Source organism: Lagenorhynchus albirostris, chromosome 20 (genome assembly GCF_949774975.1).
Source record: "Lagenorhynchus albirostris chromosome 20, mLagAlb1.1, whole genome shotgun sequence".
In the NCBI taxonomy this organism is placed as follows: Eukaryota; Metazoa; Chordata; class Mammalia; order Artiodactyla; family Delphinidae; genus Lagenorhynchus; species Lagenorhynchus albirostris.
In genome coordinates, this window is record NC_083114.1 from 51042024 (window position 1) to 51062407 (window position 20384).

General features: G+C 56.5%; 3 protein-coding genes and 1 long non-coding RNA gene across 11 annotated transcripts in view; 1 reads left to right on the plus strand and 3 right to left on the minus strand.

The window, feature by feature from the left end:
* Positions 1-7174, minus strand: part of AFMID (arylformamidase) — a 27254-nt gene extending 20080 nt beyond the window's left edge. For 2 of the 4 annotated variants that reach the window (XM_060134980.1, XM_060134979.1), the window contains exons 1-4: positions 6041-6099; positions 5314-5483; positions 4390-4816; positions 2432-2522 (exon numbers count right to left, since the gene is read on the minus strand). In XM_060134980.1, coding sequence (XP_059990963.1) covers positions 2432-2522; positions 4390-4458 — 160 coding nt within the window. In that variant the 5' untranslated portion in view covers positions 4459-4816; positions 5314-5483; positions 6041-6099. Of the gene's footprint in view, positions 1-2431; positions 2523-4389; positions 4817-5313; positions 5484-6040 lie in introns of all 4 variants that reach the window. The other 2 variants (XM_060134978.1, XM_060134977.1) reach the window with 2 other exon arrangements.
* Positions 4761-14922, plus strand: TK1 (thymidine kinase 1). Of its 3 annotated transcripts, XM_060134981.1 has the most exons (7): positions 4761-4893; positions 4982-5013; positions 6048-6158; positions 8400-8493; positions 13421-13510; positions 13813-13932; positions 14022-14922. In XM_060134981.1, the coding sequence occupies exons 1-7, from the start codon at positions 4828-4830 to the stop codon at positions 14220-14222; spliced, it is 714 nt and encodes a 237-aa protein (XP_059990964.1). In that variant the 5' UTR covers positions 4761-4827; the 3' UTR covers positions 14223-14922. The 3 variants fall into 3 exon arrangements, with proteins under 3 accessions (XP_059990964.1, XP_059990966.1, XP_059990965.1); XM_060134983.1 differs by lacking the exon at positions 13813-13932; XM_060134982.1 differs by lacking the exons at positions 4761-4893; positions 4982-5013 and adding an exon at positions 7033-7111.
* Positions 7186-16429, minus strand: LOC132511635 (uncharacterized). Of its 3 annotated transcripts, none has more exons than XR_009537673.1 (3): positions 12484-16429; positions 10031-11441; positions 7186-7319 (listed from the first exon to the last, which is right to left on the minus strand). It is a non-coding gene; the product is annotated as an uncharacterized LOC132511635 (long non-coding RNA). The 3 variants fall into 3 exon arrangements; XR_009537672.1 differs by having other exon boundaries at positions 7186-7873; XR_009537671.1 differs by lacking the exon at positions 7186-7319 and having other exon boundaries at positions 9739-11441.
* A 5-nt stretch (positions 16430-16434) lies between these two features.
* On the minus strand, positions 16435-19844 carry SYNGR2 (synaptogyrin 2). The gene is made up of 4 exons (XM_060134976.1): positions 19686-19844; positions 17615-17852; positions 17156-17295; positions 16435-17066 (listed from the first exon to the last, which is right to left on the minus strand). The coding sequence occupies exons 1-4, from the start codon at positions 19782-19784 to the stop codon at positions 16869-16871; spliced, it is 675 nt and encodes a 224-aa protein (XP_059990959.1). The 5' UTR covers positions 19785-19844; the 3' UTR covers positions 16435-16868.
* Between the last annotated feature and the right edge of the window lie 540 nt (positions 19845-20384).

The window sequence follows — 20384 nt, forward strand, 5'->3', positions numbered from 1 at the left end:
TCCGCGTGGAGTCCTAACCACTGGACTGCCAGGGAATTCCCCATATGTAAATATTTTTTAAAGCTAAAAGAGTCTCTTGCCAGTTTTACAACCTAGGAATGTTCTTCTCAAAGACCTGGGAGCTCTCCCTTTGAAATATAATTATTGAGCAAGATACCCCATGGGAGAGAAGGACCCTAACTTCTGCAGGCACCTGGCTCCAAGTTGCAAAACCACCTCTTGCCTTAAGGATATGGGAATTTCTCGTCTTCCTCTGGATAAAGGCAATTTGCAAACACAGATGGCCACCCTTATGGAATTAGGATGGACTAGGGCAGTAGATAGTGCCCTCAGGTCCTCTTGCTTGAACACAGGTATGCTGATTTTGAGAACAGGTATGCCCTAGGGATATAAGCCTGGCTGTATAAAAGGGTCAGGTTTCTTTCTGGTTTTGCAATCTCCTTACTCAATTAAAAATCATGTTTTCTTTCTCTTCTACCTCTGTGGAGAGGTTTTCTGGGTTGGCGGGGGATTCCACTGTTCATTTTTTCCGCTTTACATTCCTTCGCCATCTTCTGGGAGTTTGACTCCAAGGAGGCAATCTGCAAGTCCAGAGGTCTGGGGAACTCCACCAAGAGAGGCAGCTGGTGGGCACTCACCAACGCCACCTGCCTGTCATCACCCCTTGTCAGCCTGCTCCCCTCTTACCTGGAAGCTCAGCTCTGGGAAGTGGTGACTGTCCCTAGCCACGTGAGCTTGGGTGAGTTGTTTAACCTCATCATGCAGGACTAGGATGGGGTGAGTGAGACACCTCAGGCACAGCATGGGGCAGGGCACCAAAGACTCAGTAATGAGGATCGCTATGGGCTGAAGGCCTGTGTCTCCCAAAAATTCATACCCTATTTTGATGGTGACTTTGGGAGGTAATTAGGTTTAGTTGAGGTCATGAGGGTAGAGCCCTTGTGATGAGATTAGTGGCCTTATAAGAAGAGGAAGAGCAAGTGTTTCTTTCTCTCTCTTTCTGCCATGTGAGGATGCAGGGGAAAGGGGTCTATCTGCAAGCCAGGAAGAGTACCCTCACCAAGGAACCAAATCATTTGGCACCTTTTTTTTTTTTTTCAGTTGGCACGTTGATCTTGGACTTCTCAGCCTCCAGAACTGGGAGAAAGAGATTCCTATTGTTTAAACCACCCAGCCTATGGCATTTTGTTATGGCAGCCTGAGCTGACCAATACAAAGATAACATTTAAGTGCAATATTTTTAAAAATCAGAATTAATGCCAAAAAGTCCACGATGAAAGAAATATCAACATTTCCAATAGAGACAGCCTCCAACCCTGCGCATGCATGGCTCCGCCCACTCGTCTGGCCCTGATGCCCCCCTGTTGTCGCACTCACCTTCTTCACCAATGAAATAGGGCAGATGCACCTGCGGCACCTCTGGGCCAGCTGGAGCATCGAAAATAGGAAGGGAGGTAGGATGTGAATGTAAAGCTGTCCATAGGGCTTCTCAGGAGGGATTGCTAAAGACAGTCTCTGAGGGCAACAGCCTCAGAGTCTCTTCTAAGCCCTTGCTTCTTATGAGAGACTCCCTTTCTCTACAGGGTCAGCTCTTTTCTCCCTCAAGACAATTACAATAGACAAACAGGTTTTCTACCAGCTCATGTAGGTTTCTCTGCACACTCAAATATATATTGAGTATATAGAGACATATTTGGTGCAGAGCTAGGCACAGTAGGGGACTCTGAAGAGCCCAGGACACAGCTCCACCCCCTATCAGGACAGGGAGGGCGCTGAAATGTGCTGGAACCAACCCCCACTAGCCTGTCCCTCCAGCTGGCTTATCTCAGTGTAGAGAACCACCAACCCTGGGAGCTCCAGTCAGCCTGCTGACACAAAGCTCATTTGCCAACATCCAGTTTTCCGACTTGGAGGAGAGGCTGGCTGCTCCCTCACCCACACATCCCCCATGGAGCCCACCTGCCCAACCCACTCAAAAGGTGGCAGCACAACACTCTAGAGACCCAGGGCTGGGATGGGAATTAACCTTGAGACTTCACTAGCTTACAGATTCCCAAGCCCTGATTTCTCTAAAGAAAAAAAAAAAGACCTCTTTGCTTCTTGTAGATAGCAACAACATCCCGCATTCAGCAGCCACATTCCTTTTCTCACTCCACTTCCCTGGGCCACTGTGGCCTTAGGGCCTGGGCATAGTTGGCAGGTTGGCTGAGCAGGAGGGGAGGTGGGGCATGGTCACTGCCCCTGCCCTGCCTCCGGCAGTCCTGCAGCGAGGGCTCCGGGGCGCCTGGCCCCGAGCAGATGAGGTGCCTGGACTTTGGGAACTGTCCCGAGAGGCTGGGGCTGGGAGGCCCCTCCTCCCCGCCCTGGCATCCTGAAACACTGCCACATGCTAAAGTCCACCTGAAGCGGCCACAGAGAGAGCCCCCGGTACCTTCGTTTCCTATCTGTGAGTAGGTCCTCAAGGCCTCCTCTGCTCCCAGTCGGACGACCCATCTGCTGGGAGAGTACTGATTCTCCAGCTCCTACGGGACAAAGACACGAAGTTCCATAAGACCTTTGACCTCCACGCAGACTGTGCTCCCGCCCCTCCGCGTGCCTGGAGAAGCCCCTTCCCTGATATCTCAGGCTCTCATAGATGCCCTTAGCTTCCTTCAAGCCCCCCGGTCTCCAGCCTGGCAAGCCACTCCCCACTCTCCCCCCACTAACTAATTAGGCGTTTCAGATACAGCACTGCAGATGCTGCCAGATCCACGGTCTAGAGCAATGGCCATGCCTTTAACCAGCAGGACAGCTTTACAGGGAAATGAGGTCCCATAGATCTGTCCCAGTCAATGCCATCATGGGTACCACTTCCACAGCGGCTAAGGCCACAGGAAGCCAGGGAGCTGGGGTGGCCGCTGCAGAGAAAGTGAGGTAGAGCTGATGTTCCCTGAAACGGTATGATTCTGACTGCAGGTGGACGCAGCACAATCGGTGAAACAGAGGTGAAGAGGAAGGAATCAAAGGTCAGTTTGGAAATGTTGACCAGCCAGATTGCTGAAACACAGAGGTGAGGCTGGGAAGCGGGGGCTGGGGGGTGGAGGGTCTTGAATGTCAAGCTAAGATGTTCAGACTTAACACAGAAAGTAATAAGGAACCAGGTTTTGGAGAAAGGGCTCAGAGGCAAAACAACAACAACAAAAAAACAGGTGAAGGCTGGACTGGAGAATTTGAAGACAGGTGGCCTCATGGAAAGGTCTTGGGCTCTGGAATCAGATGGGCTGAGTGCCATCCAAGCTCCATCACTTGCAGGCTCTTTTACCCTGGGCAACTTACTGACAGTCAGTTCCCTCATCTGTATAATGGGCAAAACAACAGTACTTTACTTCATTCACATGACTTATAGCTTTCAGCCTTGTGAGGCTGTATACCTTGCGAGGCTGAAAGCTATAAGGCATGTAAATGAAGTCAAGCTAGCCACTCAAATGTGGGTTTCCCCCTCTTTCCATTGAACGGGGTTCTTGGCCAGGGGTCTTTGGATCTGTACAATCTATGCCCGTCGGATGTTTGCAGTCATACCTCGCACACTCTGTGACTGCTATCATCATCATCTTTTATTATTGCTATTATTTATAATAATGAAAATGCAATGGGTTTCTGAAAGTGCTCTGATATTATAGGGGTGTGTGTGTGTGTGTGTCTATGTGTGAGACAGAGAGAGACAGAGACAGAGAGAGACCGAAAAAGAGAGGTTAGGATTTCTTGGGGGCAGTATCTGTAACTGTCACCACATTCTTAGAGGCGTCCGTGACCAGAGAAAGAACCACTACCTGAAATGTAGGAAAACTAGTTAGGAAATTATAACAGAATGATAAGCATAACAAATGCTTTGCATATGTGGTTTCTAACCCCCATAACCTTCCCTCAGTAAATACCAGCCCTCCGGTATTTACTCCTTCAGGTCTGACACATCCTCCAAACATTGCACAACCTCAGATTAAGGTCCAGAACTTCGGCCCCAACCTCATCCCGGTTTATGGGTATTGACATAGCCAGGGCTGGACTTCCCTGGCGGTCCAGTGGTTAGGAATCCGCGCTTCCACTGCAGGGGCACGGGTTCAATCCATGATCAGGGGACTAAGATCCTGCATGCCGCACAGTGAGGCCAAAAAAAAGTAGAAAAACATAGCCAGGGCTTCCATTTCCTCTACCCTTAAAATCAGGCTAGCAAAAGCCTACCTGTGGCGAGAAGTAAAATATCAATAAATCACAGTGCTAAAGCTTTCGGGAGCTGGCACACAGTAGGCTATCAACGGCGCCCACAGGAGTGGTTCTAAACTTTCCTCTCAACCCCCATCTCACCTCTGAAACACACTCCTCAGCCCTAGCCTCTCCCAGTGATCCGCCTACCTCTTTAGACATCCTCTTCCAGGGAGCCCCGCCCTCAGGACCTCCGTCCAAGTCGTCCATCCCGTCCATCCCGCTGTGTACGAGCCGACAGGGGGCCGGGCCGCCTTTTTATGCCAGGAGGGCGGGGCTCTGGTCAGGCCCCGTCCCTGGGAGCCGCGCCCACCGCCCTGGTGAGCTGAGCCTGGTGCGCGCGTTCCCGGTCCCTCCCACGAGGGGGCGGGCTGAGGTCAAATCTCCCGCCGGTCCCACAGCCGCACGCTGATTGGCTCCGGGCCGGCGGCGCCGGCTCCCGATTGGCCCGCGCGCCGGGGATAAAGAAGCAAGGCGCGGGAACCGACGAGAGCCTGCAGGGCGGCGGCGGCGGCGGCGGCGGCGGCGGCGGCGGCGGCGGCGGCGGCGGCGGCCGGGCCCTCGATTTGTGATCTCCCTGAAGGCACCATGAGCTGCATCAACTTGCCCACCGTGCTGCCCGGCTCCCCCAGCAAGACCCGGGGGCAGATCCAGGTGCGGGCCGCGGGGCGGGGTCGGAGTCGTGATCGAGGCCCGGGTGTCCGTGCGCACCGGGGCCCAGTGACCTCTCCTTCTCTCCTAGGTGATTCTCGGACCCATGTTCTCAGGAAAAAGGTAATGGCCTCGCGGGACAGGGGTAGGCCGGGATCTCTTCCTCTACTTCCCTGCTTCTCCAACCCCCAGGACCCCGTCCTCCTCCCATGACGCCCCACGACCCCGAGCCTGCCGCCCCTCTCAGAGCCCCGCTTCTAGAGCAGCCCCCACTGCCCGACCCCGCGTTCGCGCCCAGGATGCCTCTCCTCCGTGGGATCCTACCGGAGGAGAAGCTCCTCCCCTTCCCGTCCGGGTCGGAACCTCTTCCCCTTGGGGTCATTCAACCACAGCTCCTTCCGGGAGCTGGTCACAGCTGCTCACCGTTTAGCCCCTCACTAAAGCCCTCTCTGACGGGTGCATCTACGGTGGCCAGGCTCTGTGCGCCGTGCAGTATCTATGGCTTCCTTGCAGTGTATGATTGTTTCCTTAGATGGCCCAGGAGCGTAGTTACTCTCCACACTGAAGAGTCAAGCGCTGGTGCCTTTGCTTCCCTGAAGTGATAGAACCAATCCCAGTGAGCCCCCAGTAACTCCCCTGGCCCCCCTTCCTATATGGCGCTGGGGAATCACTCCAGCTCAAATCCCTTGCCCACGACGGTGAGGCTCAGGGTGGGCTCAGGGTGGGCTCTTGGACTCAGAGACAAAGCACTTCCCTTGTTGCACCAAAAGGTTCTGTGAAGTTAGTTCAGGCTATGTGAAGAACTGTGGGGTGAGATTACTTTGGAATGGAATCTGAACCCCTCTCCTGTGCATGTGGTCTTTGCTTTGCCCCCAACAAAATCACTCCTCCAGCCCTTCCCCGAATCACCTGAGGGCCCTTCTTTGCCACCCTCCCCATAGAGAATGACTATCAGCCCAGGCATGCTCCTCCCTCCTGGGTCGAGACTGAACTCTCTGTGTGGGCCTTTTCTGTCCTCACTGGTCCACGCCCTGCCCTGCAGCCTTCCCATCCATTGGTGGGGCTCAGGCTGTATACCCCTAGAAGGCGGTAAGGAGCCCGACTTGTGCTGATGGGGTCTTCCTCGCCCACACTTATGCATGGGCCTTACCTTGCAGTACTGAGCTGATGAGACGGGTCCGTCGCTTCCAGATTGCCCAGTACAAGTGCCTGGTGATCAAATATGCCAAGGATACGCGTTACAGCAGCAACTTCTCCACGCATGACCGGTCAGTCCCTGCCCCTTCTGTCCTGTCCCCACACCTTTTGTGAGAAGGCCAGTGACTGTCAGAACTCTTTAGAGAGGATGGTTAATAATGCTGATGCCAGGCAGTGAACCATTCAAATCTGCAAACTTTCCAGGTTGCTTGGCAAGGTACCCTAGAACTTGGCCTTTCTTGGGGCTCTAGCCCAGTGGTTCCTAGCGGGACGTGATTCTGCCCGCCAGCGTCTATTTGCAATGTCTGGAGACGTTTTTTAGTTTTCACAACAGGAGGAGGTAAGGGCATGATGGCAACTAGTGGGTAAAGGGCAGGGATGCCACTACATCCTACAATGCACAGACAGCCCCATAACAAAGAATGATCCAGCCCCAAATGTCAGTAATGTCTGGCCAAGGTTGAGAAACCCTGCTCTTGACCTATGTGGAGGTTGCAGACTGGTTTTGCTGGCCTGCAGGCTGAATTTTATTTAAGTTTTTAGTTGGCTTGTCCTTGCTGACTCCCTGTCTCGTGGCCTTTGTGCATCCCCCTTTTATGTTTATCTGCCTGTGTCCTGTGGACATTTCAGCCTGCAGCCTGAGGTTGGGAGGTTAAATTTAATACCACTCCTGCTGTTCCGTACAGCATTTAGGCCCTGATGGTTTGGAGGCTGAGACACTTTTTTCGTCTTCCAGATTCATCCACCTGAGCCCCCAGCATCAAGGCTGTGCTGTGTGTGGCTTCAGGGTGGGAGTGCGGGGGGCTCTGAAGCTGGGCAGGTGGGTGAGGCGGAGAGGGCCCAGGACTTGGAGTTAAGTTAAACGTTGAGTGACGTTTCCTGGACATGTTGCCTGATGCAGGTCATTTACGTCTCCACGTTTGCTTTCTCATCCCTAAAACATAGGTGTCCGCTGCTCAGGACGTGAGAAGTGTCAGGGGAGGACAGTGAAAGCAGTGGAGAAGATTAGAAGTGCAGCTTCTGGGTCTGTCAGATGGGGGTGGAATCCAGGCTCTGCCCCAGTGTCACAAATCCTCTCTAATCTGGGCTGTAGCTCTGCCCCAGTGTCACAAATCCTCTCTAATCTGGGCTGTAGAGGCCCAGACGAGCTGCAGCAGAGGCCTAGCGCTTGGCAGGGGTGACGGTGCTCCAGAGACGCTGCTCTTGCTGAAGCTGGAACCGGCTTGCATTGCCTGCCAGGATCAAAGCAAGATCATCACTAAGTAGTTGTAAAGTTTTACATAAATATATAGCTGCAAAACTGCAGAGCCGTCAGGAAACTCCTAGCTCCTTGGAAGGGTAGTTCAGAGGAGCAGGCAAAAATGGAAACAGAAGAAAATAACATTGCAGAAAAACAGAAACTAGAAGACAAAGAACAGCATTCCTCTTCCAAAAGGCCTGGCTGTGGGGCAGGGTGGGGTCCACCGCGTCATTGAATGCACTGGAACACTCCCACACATGGCCTTTCACTTTCAGACTCTGCTGGGTAGGAACCTCCCCTCAGGACACACGAGGCAGCGGTATGAATGCGGATCTGAATCCTGACTCTGCCCTTTAATAGCTCTATGATCTCTGAGAAATCCTTTAATCAATCAACCAGAGGAGTCAAAGGGAGGGAATCCTAGGTCACTGCACTGCTGGTCGGTGTTCGTGGCTTATCTCTGCTGGTGCGCGCGGCGCCTAGTCTTAGATTCTGGCGCTAATGGTCTGCCCGGGGCCATGGTAGGATTTTCATGGGCCCCTTCCTCTATAAAGAAAAAAATAAAAATATATAATTTATGACTGCATTGATATAAAGACAAAGATAATCCAGACTGAGTTACATTTATTCTGATTTTTAGAAGAAATTAAAATGTTTCATTCGTCCCCAAAGCATCATGGGCCCCAGGCACTGTACCTGATGAAGTAACCCTGTCTGCACCCCACCCCACCCCACCACACACACACACACACACACACACACACACACACACACACACAGCAGAGAAGAGCTTTGCATCTGGGTTGAGCTTCACATTGGGCATTGCTAATTTCCAGTCCAAAGCGTGAAGTGAAATAGCTCTTGTTGAATAACTGGTTTTCCAAACAAAGGCCTTTACTCTTCTCCCCAGATGCCTTCCCACAGGTGCTAATTTCTCAAAGCTCTGGGCAGACATCTCAGCCTGCTCTGCAGGTAGGGGTTGCTCATGAGACCATTTCCCTGGCCCCTCATTCTGGTTCCTGGTCTCCTCTGGCTCCCTTCTCTTGCTCACACTCTGGCTTTCTGTCCCCAGGAACACCATGGAGGCCCTGCCAGCCTGCGTGCTCCGGGATGTGGCCCAGGAGGCCCTGGGCGTGGCTGTTATAGGCATCGACGAAGGGCAGTTTGTAAGTTGACTTGTCCTGATAGCACTCTTCCTGTGAACTCAACTGTCCCCCTTTTTCCTCTGCTAATTTGGAGGTTATTGGTTCAATTTCTGATATTTTTATAAGGTAAACATTGTTAACTTGCTTTAACTAGTGTCTGAATACCCTTTGAATTCCCTTTACTGCTTTCTGTGTTACTGTTATATAGAATTTATTGTACCTTAAAAAAAAAAAATTTACAGGACTTCCCTGGTAGCACAGTGGTTAAGAATCCTCCTGCCAATTCAGGGGGCACGGGTTCAAGCCCTGGTCCAGGAAGATCCCACATGCCATGGAGCAACTAAGCCCACGAGCCACAACTACTGAAGCCCGTGCGCCTAGAGCCCGTGCTCCGCAACAAGAGAAGCCACCACAATGAGAAGCCCACGCACCGCAACGAAGAGTAGCCCCTGCTCGCCGCAACTAGAGAAAGCCCGCGCGCAGCAACGAAGACCCAACGCAGCCAAACATAAATAAATAAATAAATAAATTTTTTTTAAAAAAAGAAGCAACATTGAGCTAAACAGAACCAAACCCTCCCTATACACCAGTGTTGAGAAATCAAATTTTTTGTTTACTGTAAAAATAATTTTTTAATATATATAGTTTATTTATTTACTTATTTATGTTTGGCTGCATTGGGTCTTCGTTGCTGCGTGCGGGCTTTCTCTAGTTGCGGCGAGCGGGGGCTACTCTTCGTTGCGGTGTGTGGGCTTCTCATTGTGGTGGCTTCTCTTGTTGCGGCTCGCGGGCTCTAGAGCGCAGGCTCAGTAGTTGTGGCACACGGGCTTTGTGGAATCTTCCCGGACCAGGGCTCAAACCCGTGTCCCCTGCACTGGCAGGTGGATTCTTAATCACTGCACCACCAGGGAAGTCCGCTTCTTTTTTTTGATTTATTTTTTGGCGGTGTTAGGTCTTTGTTGTTGCGCGGGCTTTCTCTGGTTGCGGAGAGCAGGGGCTACCCTTCATTGTGGTGTGCGGGCTTCTCAATGCGGTGTCTTCTCTTGTTGTGGAGCATGGGCTCTAGAGCACAGGCTCAGTAGTTGTGGAGCATGGGCTTAGCTGCTCTGCAGCATGAGGGATCTTCCCGGACCAGGGATCGGACCCGTGTCCCCTGCATTGGCAGGCGGATTCTTAACCACTGCGCCACCAGGGAAGTCCCTGCCCCACAGTTCTGTTCCCTGTTTCTATGGCTACTTCCTCCCTGGCCAGCAAGTCAAACTCGAGTTCCCATAACTAGTGTTTATTAAACCTACTGCAGAAACATCACCAATCTTCTGTTCTGCCCTCACCCCTGTGGGTCTTGCTCTGCAAGAAGTTCTGGGGCCCAGAGGTGGCTGCCTCAGTTGCCTCTCAACATGGGACCTGACAAAAGGACTGCCTCTCCCTCCCTTCATCCTTCCCTTGGAGAGTGGTACATCTGAAGACCCCACGCTATAAGCTGAGGGTGCAGTGGTAGGTGGGCAGCTGGATCCTGGGCATGCCAGCCGCACAGTGTCACTCCAAGTGTTGGTCTTACCTCTGTTTCTTTTTAATTTTTTTTTTTGTCTGTGCTGGGTCTTAGTTGCAGCACACGGGGTCTTCGTTGCAGCGTGCGGGATCTTTAGTTGCAGCACGTGGGATCCAGTTCCCTGACCAGGGATTGAACCCGGGCCCTCAGCAGTGAGAGCGCGGAGACCACTGGGACCACCAGGGAATTCCCTAGGAGGGGTCTGGTTTTGTCTTGACCATCACAGTCACAGAATGGCCTTGCCGGAAGTTCGTATTTATAGATCGGGCTCATATCACGTGTTGTGACCATTTTTTCCTCATCAGCAAATACCTATCCTTATGAACATCCCATGTCTTCCACGAGCTGGCCCCTTGGGTGTGGCACTTACAGGCTGTGACGGACGTGTGTGCGGACATCCTGGCTGTCGTCCGGTGTATTGGGGTTTATCCACTAAGTAGAATCACTGGTCAAGGGACCGATCTCATTCATTCAGTAAGTGTTTTCTGAGCTTGTGCTGTGTGGCAGCGATGTTCTAGGTGTTGGGGATACAGCCAGGGTCTCACCCTCGCACTTATATTCTAGTTGGGGGAGAGAAATACGTAAAAGGTGGTGGCAACCGGGGGAGAAAGGCACTGTGAGGGGGTAGAGCTAAGGTGGGGATGATGCTTTATGAGGACGGTCAGAAAGGGGCCAAAAGGAAAGTGGGGTGAAGGTTCCCAGTCAGGAGTGTGCTTTTGGGCATGTCTCAGGAGCAGCCAGGAGGCCAGGGGCTTTGGCCAGGTCAGCGGGAAAGACTTTGGCGGTAACCCTGGGAGAGCCTGGAAGCCGCCCAGGGCGTCTCCTCTGCTGGAGGAGCATGGACAGCGTGGGGGGTGGGGGGAGAGGCATCTGGGTGTTTGCGGAAATCCCCGGCGGTGGAGGGCAGGGTGTTGGCGGCTGCATACACACATCCTGTTCCAACTGCCCTTCTCCTTTGTTGCTCGGGTGGCTGACATCATTTTCCCTGTGTTTCTACTTTTGTAAATTGCCTCCTTCTCTTGGTTGATCTTTCCTCTACAGGACATGGTGTAATCGGTGCCAGTTTGTCACATGCTGTAAATATTTCTTCCCTGTTTATTTGCCTCTGGATTTGGTCTGTGCATCTCATTTAGTCTCTACCATTCATGGTGGAACGGTTGAATGTTTCAGTGTCACGTCCTTCGTTCCTGTCCTCTGTGGCCTTTGCGCCTTCAACACCAGCCTGGCTGCCGGGAAGCTGGGCCTCCACCGGGGCAGGGCTGGGGTGCTTCCCTCGTGCATCATGAGGGCGCCACCTCTCGGCAAGATAAGGACGAGGGTGAAACTACTTCTTGGCTTCCTGATCTCCCCTTTCGGTCCTCTCCCCTCATCAAACCTTGTTCAGGAAGTGGCTCACGGCAGGTCAGCCCAGGTGCTGGATCTGCAGGTGAACCAAATGGGTAGACTTGTCACCATCAAGAAACCCCCCGTTACTTTTCTACCTGGATCCCGTGTGGCAATCATTTTTGTCTACCAAGAAAACCCTACGTTTACTAGGTCCTCTGAAGTTCCGCTTTGAATGTAACCTGTATTAGAGTCTATGGCTGCTGTGACACGTACCACAGACTGGGCGGTTTAAACCACAGACATTTACTTCCCACAGCTCTGGAGGCTGGGAGCCCAAGGCCAAGGTGTGGGCAGGGTGGGTTCCCCCTGAGGCCGTGAGGGAGAATCTGTTCCAGTCCTGTCCCCTTGGTGTGCAGGTGGCCATCTGCTCCCTGTGTCTGTCCCTCTCTGTGTCCAAATTTCCCCTTTTTACAAGGACACCAGTCATACTGGAGTGTGACCCTACTGACCTACTTTATGACTGGATACCTCTGCAAAGATCCTCTCTCCAAATAAGGTTCCGAGGTATTGGGGGTGAGGGTTTCTACGTATGGATTTGGGGGGTGGGAAGGGACACAATTCAACCCATAACATAACCTAAAAAATTTAATGGCAATAAGAACAAACGTCAGTAATGTGGTTGGTTACCAGTGGGCATTCTGGGATGTTGCAGACAGCTCTGACCTTACCTTTGATCATTCAGGAACCCCAGCTGGAGGCCCAGGGTTCAGTGTTTGGGTGGGGGCGGGGTGGCATGTGAACAGGGGACAAAGTTTAAGTGGAAGAATTGAAGTCTCTGATGGTGGGCATCGCTGCAGCGGGCAAGGTGGAGGACCCTGAGAGGTCCCCAAACCCTGGTGTGGAAGGACCCACATCTGATGAGGCCTTGACAGGGAGAGTGAGACGCAGGGGGTGCTCATCCCAGGGCAGTTTTGCCCCCAGCCCCTACCCGGGGGATATCTGGCAATGTCTGGAAACCATTTTGTTTGTGACAATGGGGGGTAGGGTGGAGGGCACTGGCTGACAGCTCCTTGCAGGCTGGGGGCTGCATTTCTGTGACCTGTGATGAGTCCTTTAGAGAAGAAGAGGGGCCTCACCTGGAGCCAGGCTGGAGCCTCTGGGTGGGAGGTGCTGTTTCCGTAGCTCAGGCTCGGCAGCCCTGCAGAGGCCGTCAGATCTGGCTTCGGTGAATCCCGCTGGAACTGATCCAGGTTTTCTAACCCCTCTCCTGGACCTCGTCTTGCTGAGCCCTCAGGTCTTGGTAATTTTGCACCTACATGAACGGCTTGGAGAGAGACCCTTTGCCCAAACACAAGAACTCCCCACTTCACCCAACCCAAAGACCAATCTAGACAGATGATTGACCAGTGAAAGTTCACCAAAGAATTTAAGTAGCAGCCTTGCCCTGGGCCACTTGAAATTTGATTTCCCAAGTAAGTGACCTTTCTGCAGGCCCTGTATTTAGAAGGGTGTGCCGTGCCATCCTGCTCTAAGTGGCCAGTGGAACCCTCACCCCTTCTCAAGGCGTCACATGGGCACATTATGTTTTTAAAGAAAAGCAAGCACACAGAGCCTGCCTCTCGGCCATATAGCATATGTCATAAATTATTCGAGGCTCCTGAATCCCTAACCACCACCAAGGGCCTTCCTTGCCTTTTCTTGGGCTCAGAAACGTGAAGTCATTGCCAAGGTCACAGCTAATGGGTCCAACCAAGACCACGGTTCAAGCCCAAGGCAGCCTCTGGCCTGGGCTTTTGACCACTGCGGTAGCAGACTGCCTCTCCTGGTGACTGTTCCGGGTGCTTGGCCTGGAGTGGGCCCCGGGTCTGCCATGGAAAGCTGGCAGGATGGTGGAGCGACTGGGGCTGCTGCAGATGTGCAGGCAGCGTGCCGGGTGTGGGGGGCTGGGGCCACCCTATTCTCGCGCTCCACGCCGATCCAGGTGGCCAGAGCTGTTGGGTCCAGCCACGTGTTCGTGGCTCCTAGAAGCTGCTGCCCAGGGCGGAAGCTCACTCCTCCTCTCACCCTTTCCAGTTCCCCGACATCGTGGAGTTCAGCGAGACCATGGCCAATGCCGGGAAGACCGTCATTGTGGCTGCACTGGATGGGACCTTCCAGAGGAAGGTAAGGCGTCTGGTCCAGGTCTCGGGATGGGACCCAGGAGGGAGGAAGGGGCCGGGGCTGTGCACAGATGGACAGCTCACCGCGCCCTGGATGACCAGACTGCCAGAGCCCAGGCGCTCAGGCGAGCCAGACCCAGCTCCCTGGTTTGCCCCAGACTAGGCCGCCTGCTGCAGGGGCTGGTGCTCTGGGGGAAAGCAAGGTCAGGGCCTAGTTTCCTGGCTTCAGGGCTGTGAATCAGAGGGTTTCAAGGAAAAGCCCACCCGGTGAGGTAAGTGCACACCAGTCTTTCCATGGGAATACAGGCTTTCGGGACCATCCTGAACCTGGTGCCCCTGGCCGAGAGTGTGGTGAAGCTGACGGCGGTGTGCATGGAGTGCTTCCGAGAGGCCGCCTACACCAAGAGGCTGGGCGTGGAGAAAGAGGTGGCGCCTCCTGCCTTCTCCAAGGGGTGGAGGGGCGGGGGTGGTGCTGTGTCCCCGCTCAGTCCTGGCGCTTCCTGTCCCATGGCCAGGTCGAGGTGATAGGAGGAGCAGACAAGTACCACTCCGTGTGCCGCCTCTGCTACTTCAAGAAGGCCTCGGGTCAGCCTGTCGGGCTGGACAGCAAAGAGAATAAAGAGAACTGCCCAGTGCTGGGAAAGCCCGGGGAGGCCATGGGAGCCAGGAAGCTATTCGCTCCTCATCAGATCCTGCAGTGCAGCCCGGCCAACTGAGGCACAGGCCCCACACCCAGGACAGGCGCTGACCGGCCACCCGCTCCCGTGCCTGCTGCTGCCCCCTGGCGGACGCCTGCCCCCTGCGTGCTGCCCGGCCTTCTCGGAGGAGGAAGCGGGGGTGGGGGGTGAAGTTTCACCAGCGCCCCTTCCCCGGCCAAGGGCCACGGGCCGGTGGTCTGCACATCACACTTCCCTCCTTGCCTGCCCGCCGGCTTCCCTCAGTTCCCTTCCCAGACTACTCACAATCCACCCCAGGCGGGCGCGGGGCCACTGCTGACGTGAGTCCCTCCCTCTCCAAGCGGTGAGGCCGGAGGCGCGAGCTCCTGTGGCATCAGCGCTCCTGGCTTCTTCCCCTTTTGTGGCTTTTGCTGTTGAGTTTCTGTTCTCACTGGGAAGTCGGAGCACCAGCACCTCTGGCTCAGCACCGAGCCTCCTCTAGTGCAAAGACTTTAGTCCTCCTGCCTGGGACGGGCTCCTGGCCCTTCTGAGGATGGCTGGACTTGTTCTCTCTTACTTCCCTTTGGGCCAAAAGCCCTTCCTGCTCTGGCGATCATTTTCTCCAGAATTACAGCTTCTTCCATGTGGGTGACACCCTGCTGGGGCTCAGATCCCAGGGGCTTGTCTTTTAAAGCAGGGGCTGTGATTTTTCTGTTGTAGTGTGTGATATTAATAACTAATATTAAACTTTACTGGTTGATGAAAGCGTTATTTCTCTTTAACTGTCTGGGATTCCCCAGGTCTCACTGGAGACAGCTGTGACCTGATTTAGGTGTGGGGATTTCTTTTCAAATCATTTTCTAGTACTACTGATCTCTTAGCCACAATGCTTTTTAACTGAGAAATGATCGTGAAGTGTGTCCTGAGAGGAATGTCTGCCTGCTCTTCTGTCGGGGCAGGTTTCAGGTCAAGATGGGTGGATGAAGGAGCCTGAGGCCCAGGTTGGAAAGATGAAGCTTTGGTCTGTGCTGCCAGATGGGGCTGTGAGGTCAGGTTTTGTTTGTGAAACAGACACTTGACAGTTCAGGAGCCAAGAAGACCAGCTCTGCTGTGCCTCAGAAAATACGCTGTGGGCAGCTTACACGGAGGCAAGAGTGCGCCAGGTCAGGTGTGGATGGGATGAGCCTGGGCTGTAGGTGTGCCCCATGCACATGGGGGTCCGGGTTCCCCACCCTCGCCCCAGCTTCTCCCTCCCCTTTGCTCGCGGTTGGTCCCAGGTTACAAAGGTGCAGTACAGTGATGAGAGCGTAATTCCCAAACCCTATTAGTTTTTACTCGGGATTTTGAAACTGTTGGGGCCCACTTTTGACAGCTCCCTGTCTGGGCTCAAAAGGGGAAGCCCCGAGTTGCCCTGGGGGCCCTGGCCTCCTGCCTGAGCCGGGCTTGTTCCCTGGGGCGGGCTGGGCAGTCAGGCCGGCCCCCTGTGTGTCCGGAACAGGCTGCAGAGGTGCTGAGCCCTGTCTATGGGAAGCAGAGGGCCCCTGCCCCTCCAGGGGCACACCAGGACCCTGGCAGAGCGGCCCAGAAAAGCCATGTTGTTTACAGGCTGAGCACAGTTACTATTTTAAGATGCTGATGGGAGGGCAGCGTGAGCAATGAGACCCTGGGTCGGTGGGGGGGTGGGGGTGGCGGGGAGCTGCTAGGCACGCTGGAGGGCCAGACTGCCACAACTCTGTTCAAAATACAGGTTCCATAAGACCTCGGCCAGAGGGTGTACCTCAGGGTGGAATTTCTCTTTCTCCTACCCCTAGACAGAGGCCCTACCCATGACAATGGAGATTATGAATGAGAAAAACATTTATTCCATCTCCAAAGTTAGTCAACAGAATCCAAGGGTGCTGTGCATCTCCCCCGAGGCTCTGCAACACATTCAGAGCAGCCTGGGGGCTGTGGGTGTGCTCCACGCCTCCCAACTAACGGTGCTGGGGTATTTACATAAAGCTGGGTGCTGTCGTCAGGCAAAGCCCCTTCCTGCGGCCAAGGGGCGGGAGCAGAGACAGTGCTGCCCGCCCGAGCCCGCTGGTGGGGGCGGCACCAGCCCTGCGCCTAGGCTGTCAGGAGGGGACCCAGAGGCACTGGCACAGAGCCCAGATCCAAGCGAGCAGACACTTCAGCGGTGAGCACGCGCTGCCGCTCGCAGAGCAGGCAGGGGGCAGGGGGCTGGGGGCAGAACGAACCTGAGTGAGGAGGAAAGGAGCCCCAGCCCAGTGCCCCACAGCCTCATCTTTGGCAGAGACCCCCAGAGGGCGGTGGCCACCGAGGCCTGCACGTGGCCCGGCTCCTTCAGGCTGGGGAGAAGCTAAGGCACTTGTCAAACCAGCACATCGGGCCCTTGGAGCTACTTCAGGTGGGGCTGGGGATCATTAAAAGCAATGACAAAACCCATCCAACCAAAAACCCTTCCCTAAAAAATGCCCTCGAGGAGTGGTAGGTGAAGCCCCCTGGGGCACAGGCGAGGCTCTGAGGCCAGCAGCCAGGACGAGGAGGCAGAGGCTCTCTCTCCAGGCCGTGCGTCAGCTCCGACAGGCCCCAGGTGGATCGAGCGGGGCCGGCAGCTCTGGGAGACCAGCCTCGGGGGAGGAGTCCGGGAAGAGGGGAGGCCCCCCAGGCGCCCTCCCTCCTCCCCTTACCATCCCCGGCCGCAGCTCAGTACACGGGGGGCGGCTGGTAGCCCTCTGTGGTCTCGGCGTTCTGGGTGAAGGGCGGCTGTTGGTAGCTGTCCACAGGCGCGCCTGGGTAGGAGGCGTAGGCCGTGCTGGGGTCCAGAGTGGGGTCCACGTAGTTCTGGATGAAGTCATCCACTCCGGCCTTGTAGCGCTGGTAGGCCAAGGAGGCCAGCACGCCCTGCAGAGAGCCCCGAGGTTTGGGTTCCTCAGCCCTCCGCCACCCTTCACCAAAGACACCAGGGCCCTGGCCCGTCCTGGTCCACTTACCCAGGAGAAGACAGAAAAGAAGCTGAAGGCGATGGCCGCCCGGGCCGAGTCGGCTCCCACCAGCACGTATTCCGGCTTGGTGGCTGCCCACTGATTGGCAAGGAAGCAGAAGCTGACGAACCACATGAAGGTCCAGAGAGCTGGGGAGAAGGCCAGGAGGGCAGGGTCAGCTCCACGGAGCAGGCAGGAGGGCAGGCACCTCCTGGAGGGAGGAGCCTCCGGGGGTGGAAAGGGCACTGATGCAGAAGCCAGGGTGGGGACAAGAGGCTATCCTGGGAGTCCTTGCTCCAAGTCCCACTCAGCTGCGGAGGGTTTCAGCAGATGGTCTGCTGGGAGGTCTGGGGACCTGGGGCTACTCCCACCCCTCCCAAGCCCTGCGGTCACAGCACCCTAGAGCTCTTGGGACCACTGCCGCTCCTGTTCACCCCAAGATCAAATGGAGGTGCAGCCGGCAGATACCTGAGAAGAGCAGGTCGCTGATGACCAGGTACTTGCGGTCAGTGGCGTTGCTGATCTGGGGGAAATAGACGTCGATCACGAAGAAGAAGGCCGAGGCCAGGAAGGCCAGCACCCCGATGGCGCTGCCGAAGCGGCACGCGTCCTCGTTGCGGTTGAACACGCAGTACTGCTGTCTGGACTCGTGGGTGTTGCTGTAGCCCTCACCGAAGATGCATGAGAACACGATCAAGGCGAAGACCTGAGGGGGAGGCAGGGGAAGCGCTGAGTGACTGCTACCCTCGTGGGACAAACCCCCCAGGTGGCACACAGAGTGGGGCCTCCTCTGCCCCTGCTGTCCCCCGTGCTCCAGGTCGGTGTCCCAGCCCCTCCTGAACTTGGGGAGCGAGCCCCTCCCTCTCCCTTCTCCTGGGCTACCTCCAGACACCAGTCACAAGTCACGAGGGGCATGGCCGGGGATTCCTGGACTGGGGATGGTGGGGAGTGAAGGGGATCTCCTGGGAGGGGACTGCCCGCCCAGCTGTCTGCCTGGAGGATGGGTACTGGTGGTTAGGTACTTGAAGATTAAGGGCAATCGCCCAAACTAAAGCACTCCCACTTTCAGTGAGTTTTAAACAGGATGGGTCACAAAGTCATAAAAACCCAAGCTTGGAGTCTCACCCCCATCACCTGTCTGAGTCACCTCTACAGCACCCAGCCTCTGCCTAAACACCCAGTGATGGAGGGCTCCTCCCACCTCAGGAGAGCCATGCCTCCGAGCCGAAATAGCGTCCCCAGACCCCCACCTCCTGGAGCCCCCTCCACCTCTTCCCTGCTGGGCTCCCCAGTTTGGCCAGCTTCTTTCCTACAAGGAATTCTGGGCTCTTTGGCATCCTGGCCCCTGCCCTCCCAGGGAACCCCAGCTGGCCTCCCGCTCACGGTGGGTCCCACCCACACAGAGCACCTCACGCTGGTCTGCCCAGCAGGCCTGTGGACACAGCTCTGCACGCAGACCCCTGGATGTACTGGGGTGGGGGTCGAGGGGGTGTACCAGCCAGAACGCTGGGAGGGGCTCCAGGCCCTTGCGAAAAGCCTCACGTCACCCGTCTCCGCCCCAAACTGAAAGGCCACCGCTCACCCCTGCCTTATGTCAGCAGACCCGGGACAGTCTGGACGCCTGGCTCCCTCTGGGACCGGCCCAGGCCTCTCCCCAGCCTGCCCTGCCTGCCTGCACAAGGCCCTCTCAATAGGCTCTGGAGCTGGCAGTCACAGGCCCCACCCCCAGCTGGAGATGAAGCCGTAACTCTGGATGCTGGGAGCAGTGTGCCAGCCTGACTCCTGGCACTGCCATCCCGAAACGTGGGCATCTGCTCCTGGAGTCAGACCCCACAGTCAGGCAGAGCGGGGGTGAGAGTGTCACCAGGGCAACGCGTAGGGCTCCAGTCCCAGGCAGGGGCAGGTGTGGTGTGGGCGCCGCATGCCCAGCCCTCTGCCTGCGGGCTGGCTAACAGCTTGTTCAGCTTTGGGCTCCGGTTGTCCGAGAGCATGGGACCTCCCACCAACGCCCCACCCCGGTAACCTGGTACTGGAGCGCTCAGCCAGCTCACATGGAGGGGAACATCCTGGGGTCACCTGATCTTGGATGGGGAAGCAGACCCATGGGCTGCTCTTGAGAGACTCTATATCAGGGCGCCAGGCTGGCCCCCAGCCCCACGCACCCCACGTGGCTTCGGAAAGCCCCTTCCTGATGAATTCCCCCAGGGTGGGAGTCGCGGCGTGCCGGCCACCTGTCCTGGAGCCGCCTCAAACTCCTCCCACTGCCAGCAGGGCGACGGGCCTGCTCCCCGCGGTGCCGCCCGGCCATTCCGCGCCCGGGCTGGGACGTGGGGGGTGGCGGGACCCGGGTTCGGGGGGCGGCGGGGCCCGGGGGGTGAGGGGCTGGAGGGTCCCGGGCCCCGCTCGCCCGCCCCACGCGCGCCGCTCCCACCCCCGGGCCTCGGCCGCCACCACCTGTCGCGCTCTCAGGCTCCCAGCGGCCCCACTCCCCCGGCCTGGCGACGAAGTCGGTTCCCCGAGGCCCCGCACCCCGGCTCACCAAGCACACGGCGCGCACCACCACCTGCGGCTGCGTCAGGAAGCGCCGCAGGTCGAAGGAGCCGCCCGCCTTGGCCGCGCCGTAGGCCCCGCTCTCCATGTCGCCGTCGCAGCCGCCGCCGACGCCGCCGCCGCAGCCGCGGACTGCTGAGGAGCCAGCCCGCCGCCCCGCCCCCTGCCCGGCTCCTCCCCAGGGGCGTGGCCAGCACCGCCCCAGGGACCGAGGGCAAAGTCCGCCCAAGACGAGCGGCGGTGCAGGAGCGGCAGGGTTACCCCGACATCCCGGCCTGCGCTTCCAGCGGCCGACATCCGTCCAGCGGCAGCGGACTCGTTGTCCAGCCCACCTCTCGGCCGGAGTCTCGTCCCTCTGCTCTACTGGTCCGCAGGGCGACTGGAAAGGGCCAGAGAGTCCCCAGGAAGAGAGGGTCGCAAGGAGGGCCCGCCCCCCTGCTCCATCCACTCTTTGCCCCTGCACTCCCGCCTCCGCCTCCAGGAAGCCCCGCCAGACGCCGTCTGGGCCCCATCTGCCCAAGACCCAGGCTCCTACGCACCTCCTCTCTTCTCCCCCATTCTACTTAAACCCCAGGCCACAGCCTGGACCCCTCCCTGCATGGCCTGTCACTCTTTTCTCCTCTCTGGAGCTAAGCCTGGGATGTGGTCGAGACCACCGCCCCTCCCAGTTTTTCCCGAGCCGGGCCCG

Coding starts and splice junctions, on each gene's coding strand:
- TK1 (XM_060134981.1), top strand. CDS start 4,828: ATGAGCTGCATCAACTTGCCCACCGTGCTGCCCGGCTCCCCCAGCAAG. Junction 8,494..13,420: donor GCATCGACGAAGGGCAGTTT/GTAAGTTGACTT, acceptor CACCCTTTCCAG/TTCCCCGACATCGTGGAGTT. Junction 13,511..13,812: donor ATGGGACCTTCCAGAGGAAG/GTAAGGCGTCTG, acceptor ATGGGAATACAG/GCTTTCGGGACCATCCTGAA.
- SYNGR2 (XM_060134976.1), bottom strand. CDS start 19,784: ATGGAGAGCGGGGCCTACGGCGCGGCCAAGGCGGGCGGCTCCTTCGAC. Junction 17,853..19,685: donor TGGTGCGCGCCGTGTGCTTG/GTGAGCCGGGGT, acceptor CCTCCCCCTCAG/GTCTTCGCCTTGATCGTGTT. Junction 17,296..17,614: donor CAGCGACCTGCTCTTCTCAG/GTATCTGCCGGC, acceptor CCTTCTCCCCAG/CTCTCTGGACCTTCATGTGG.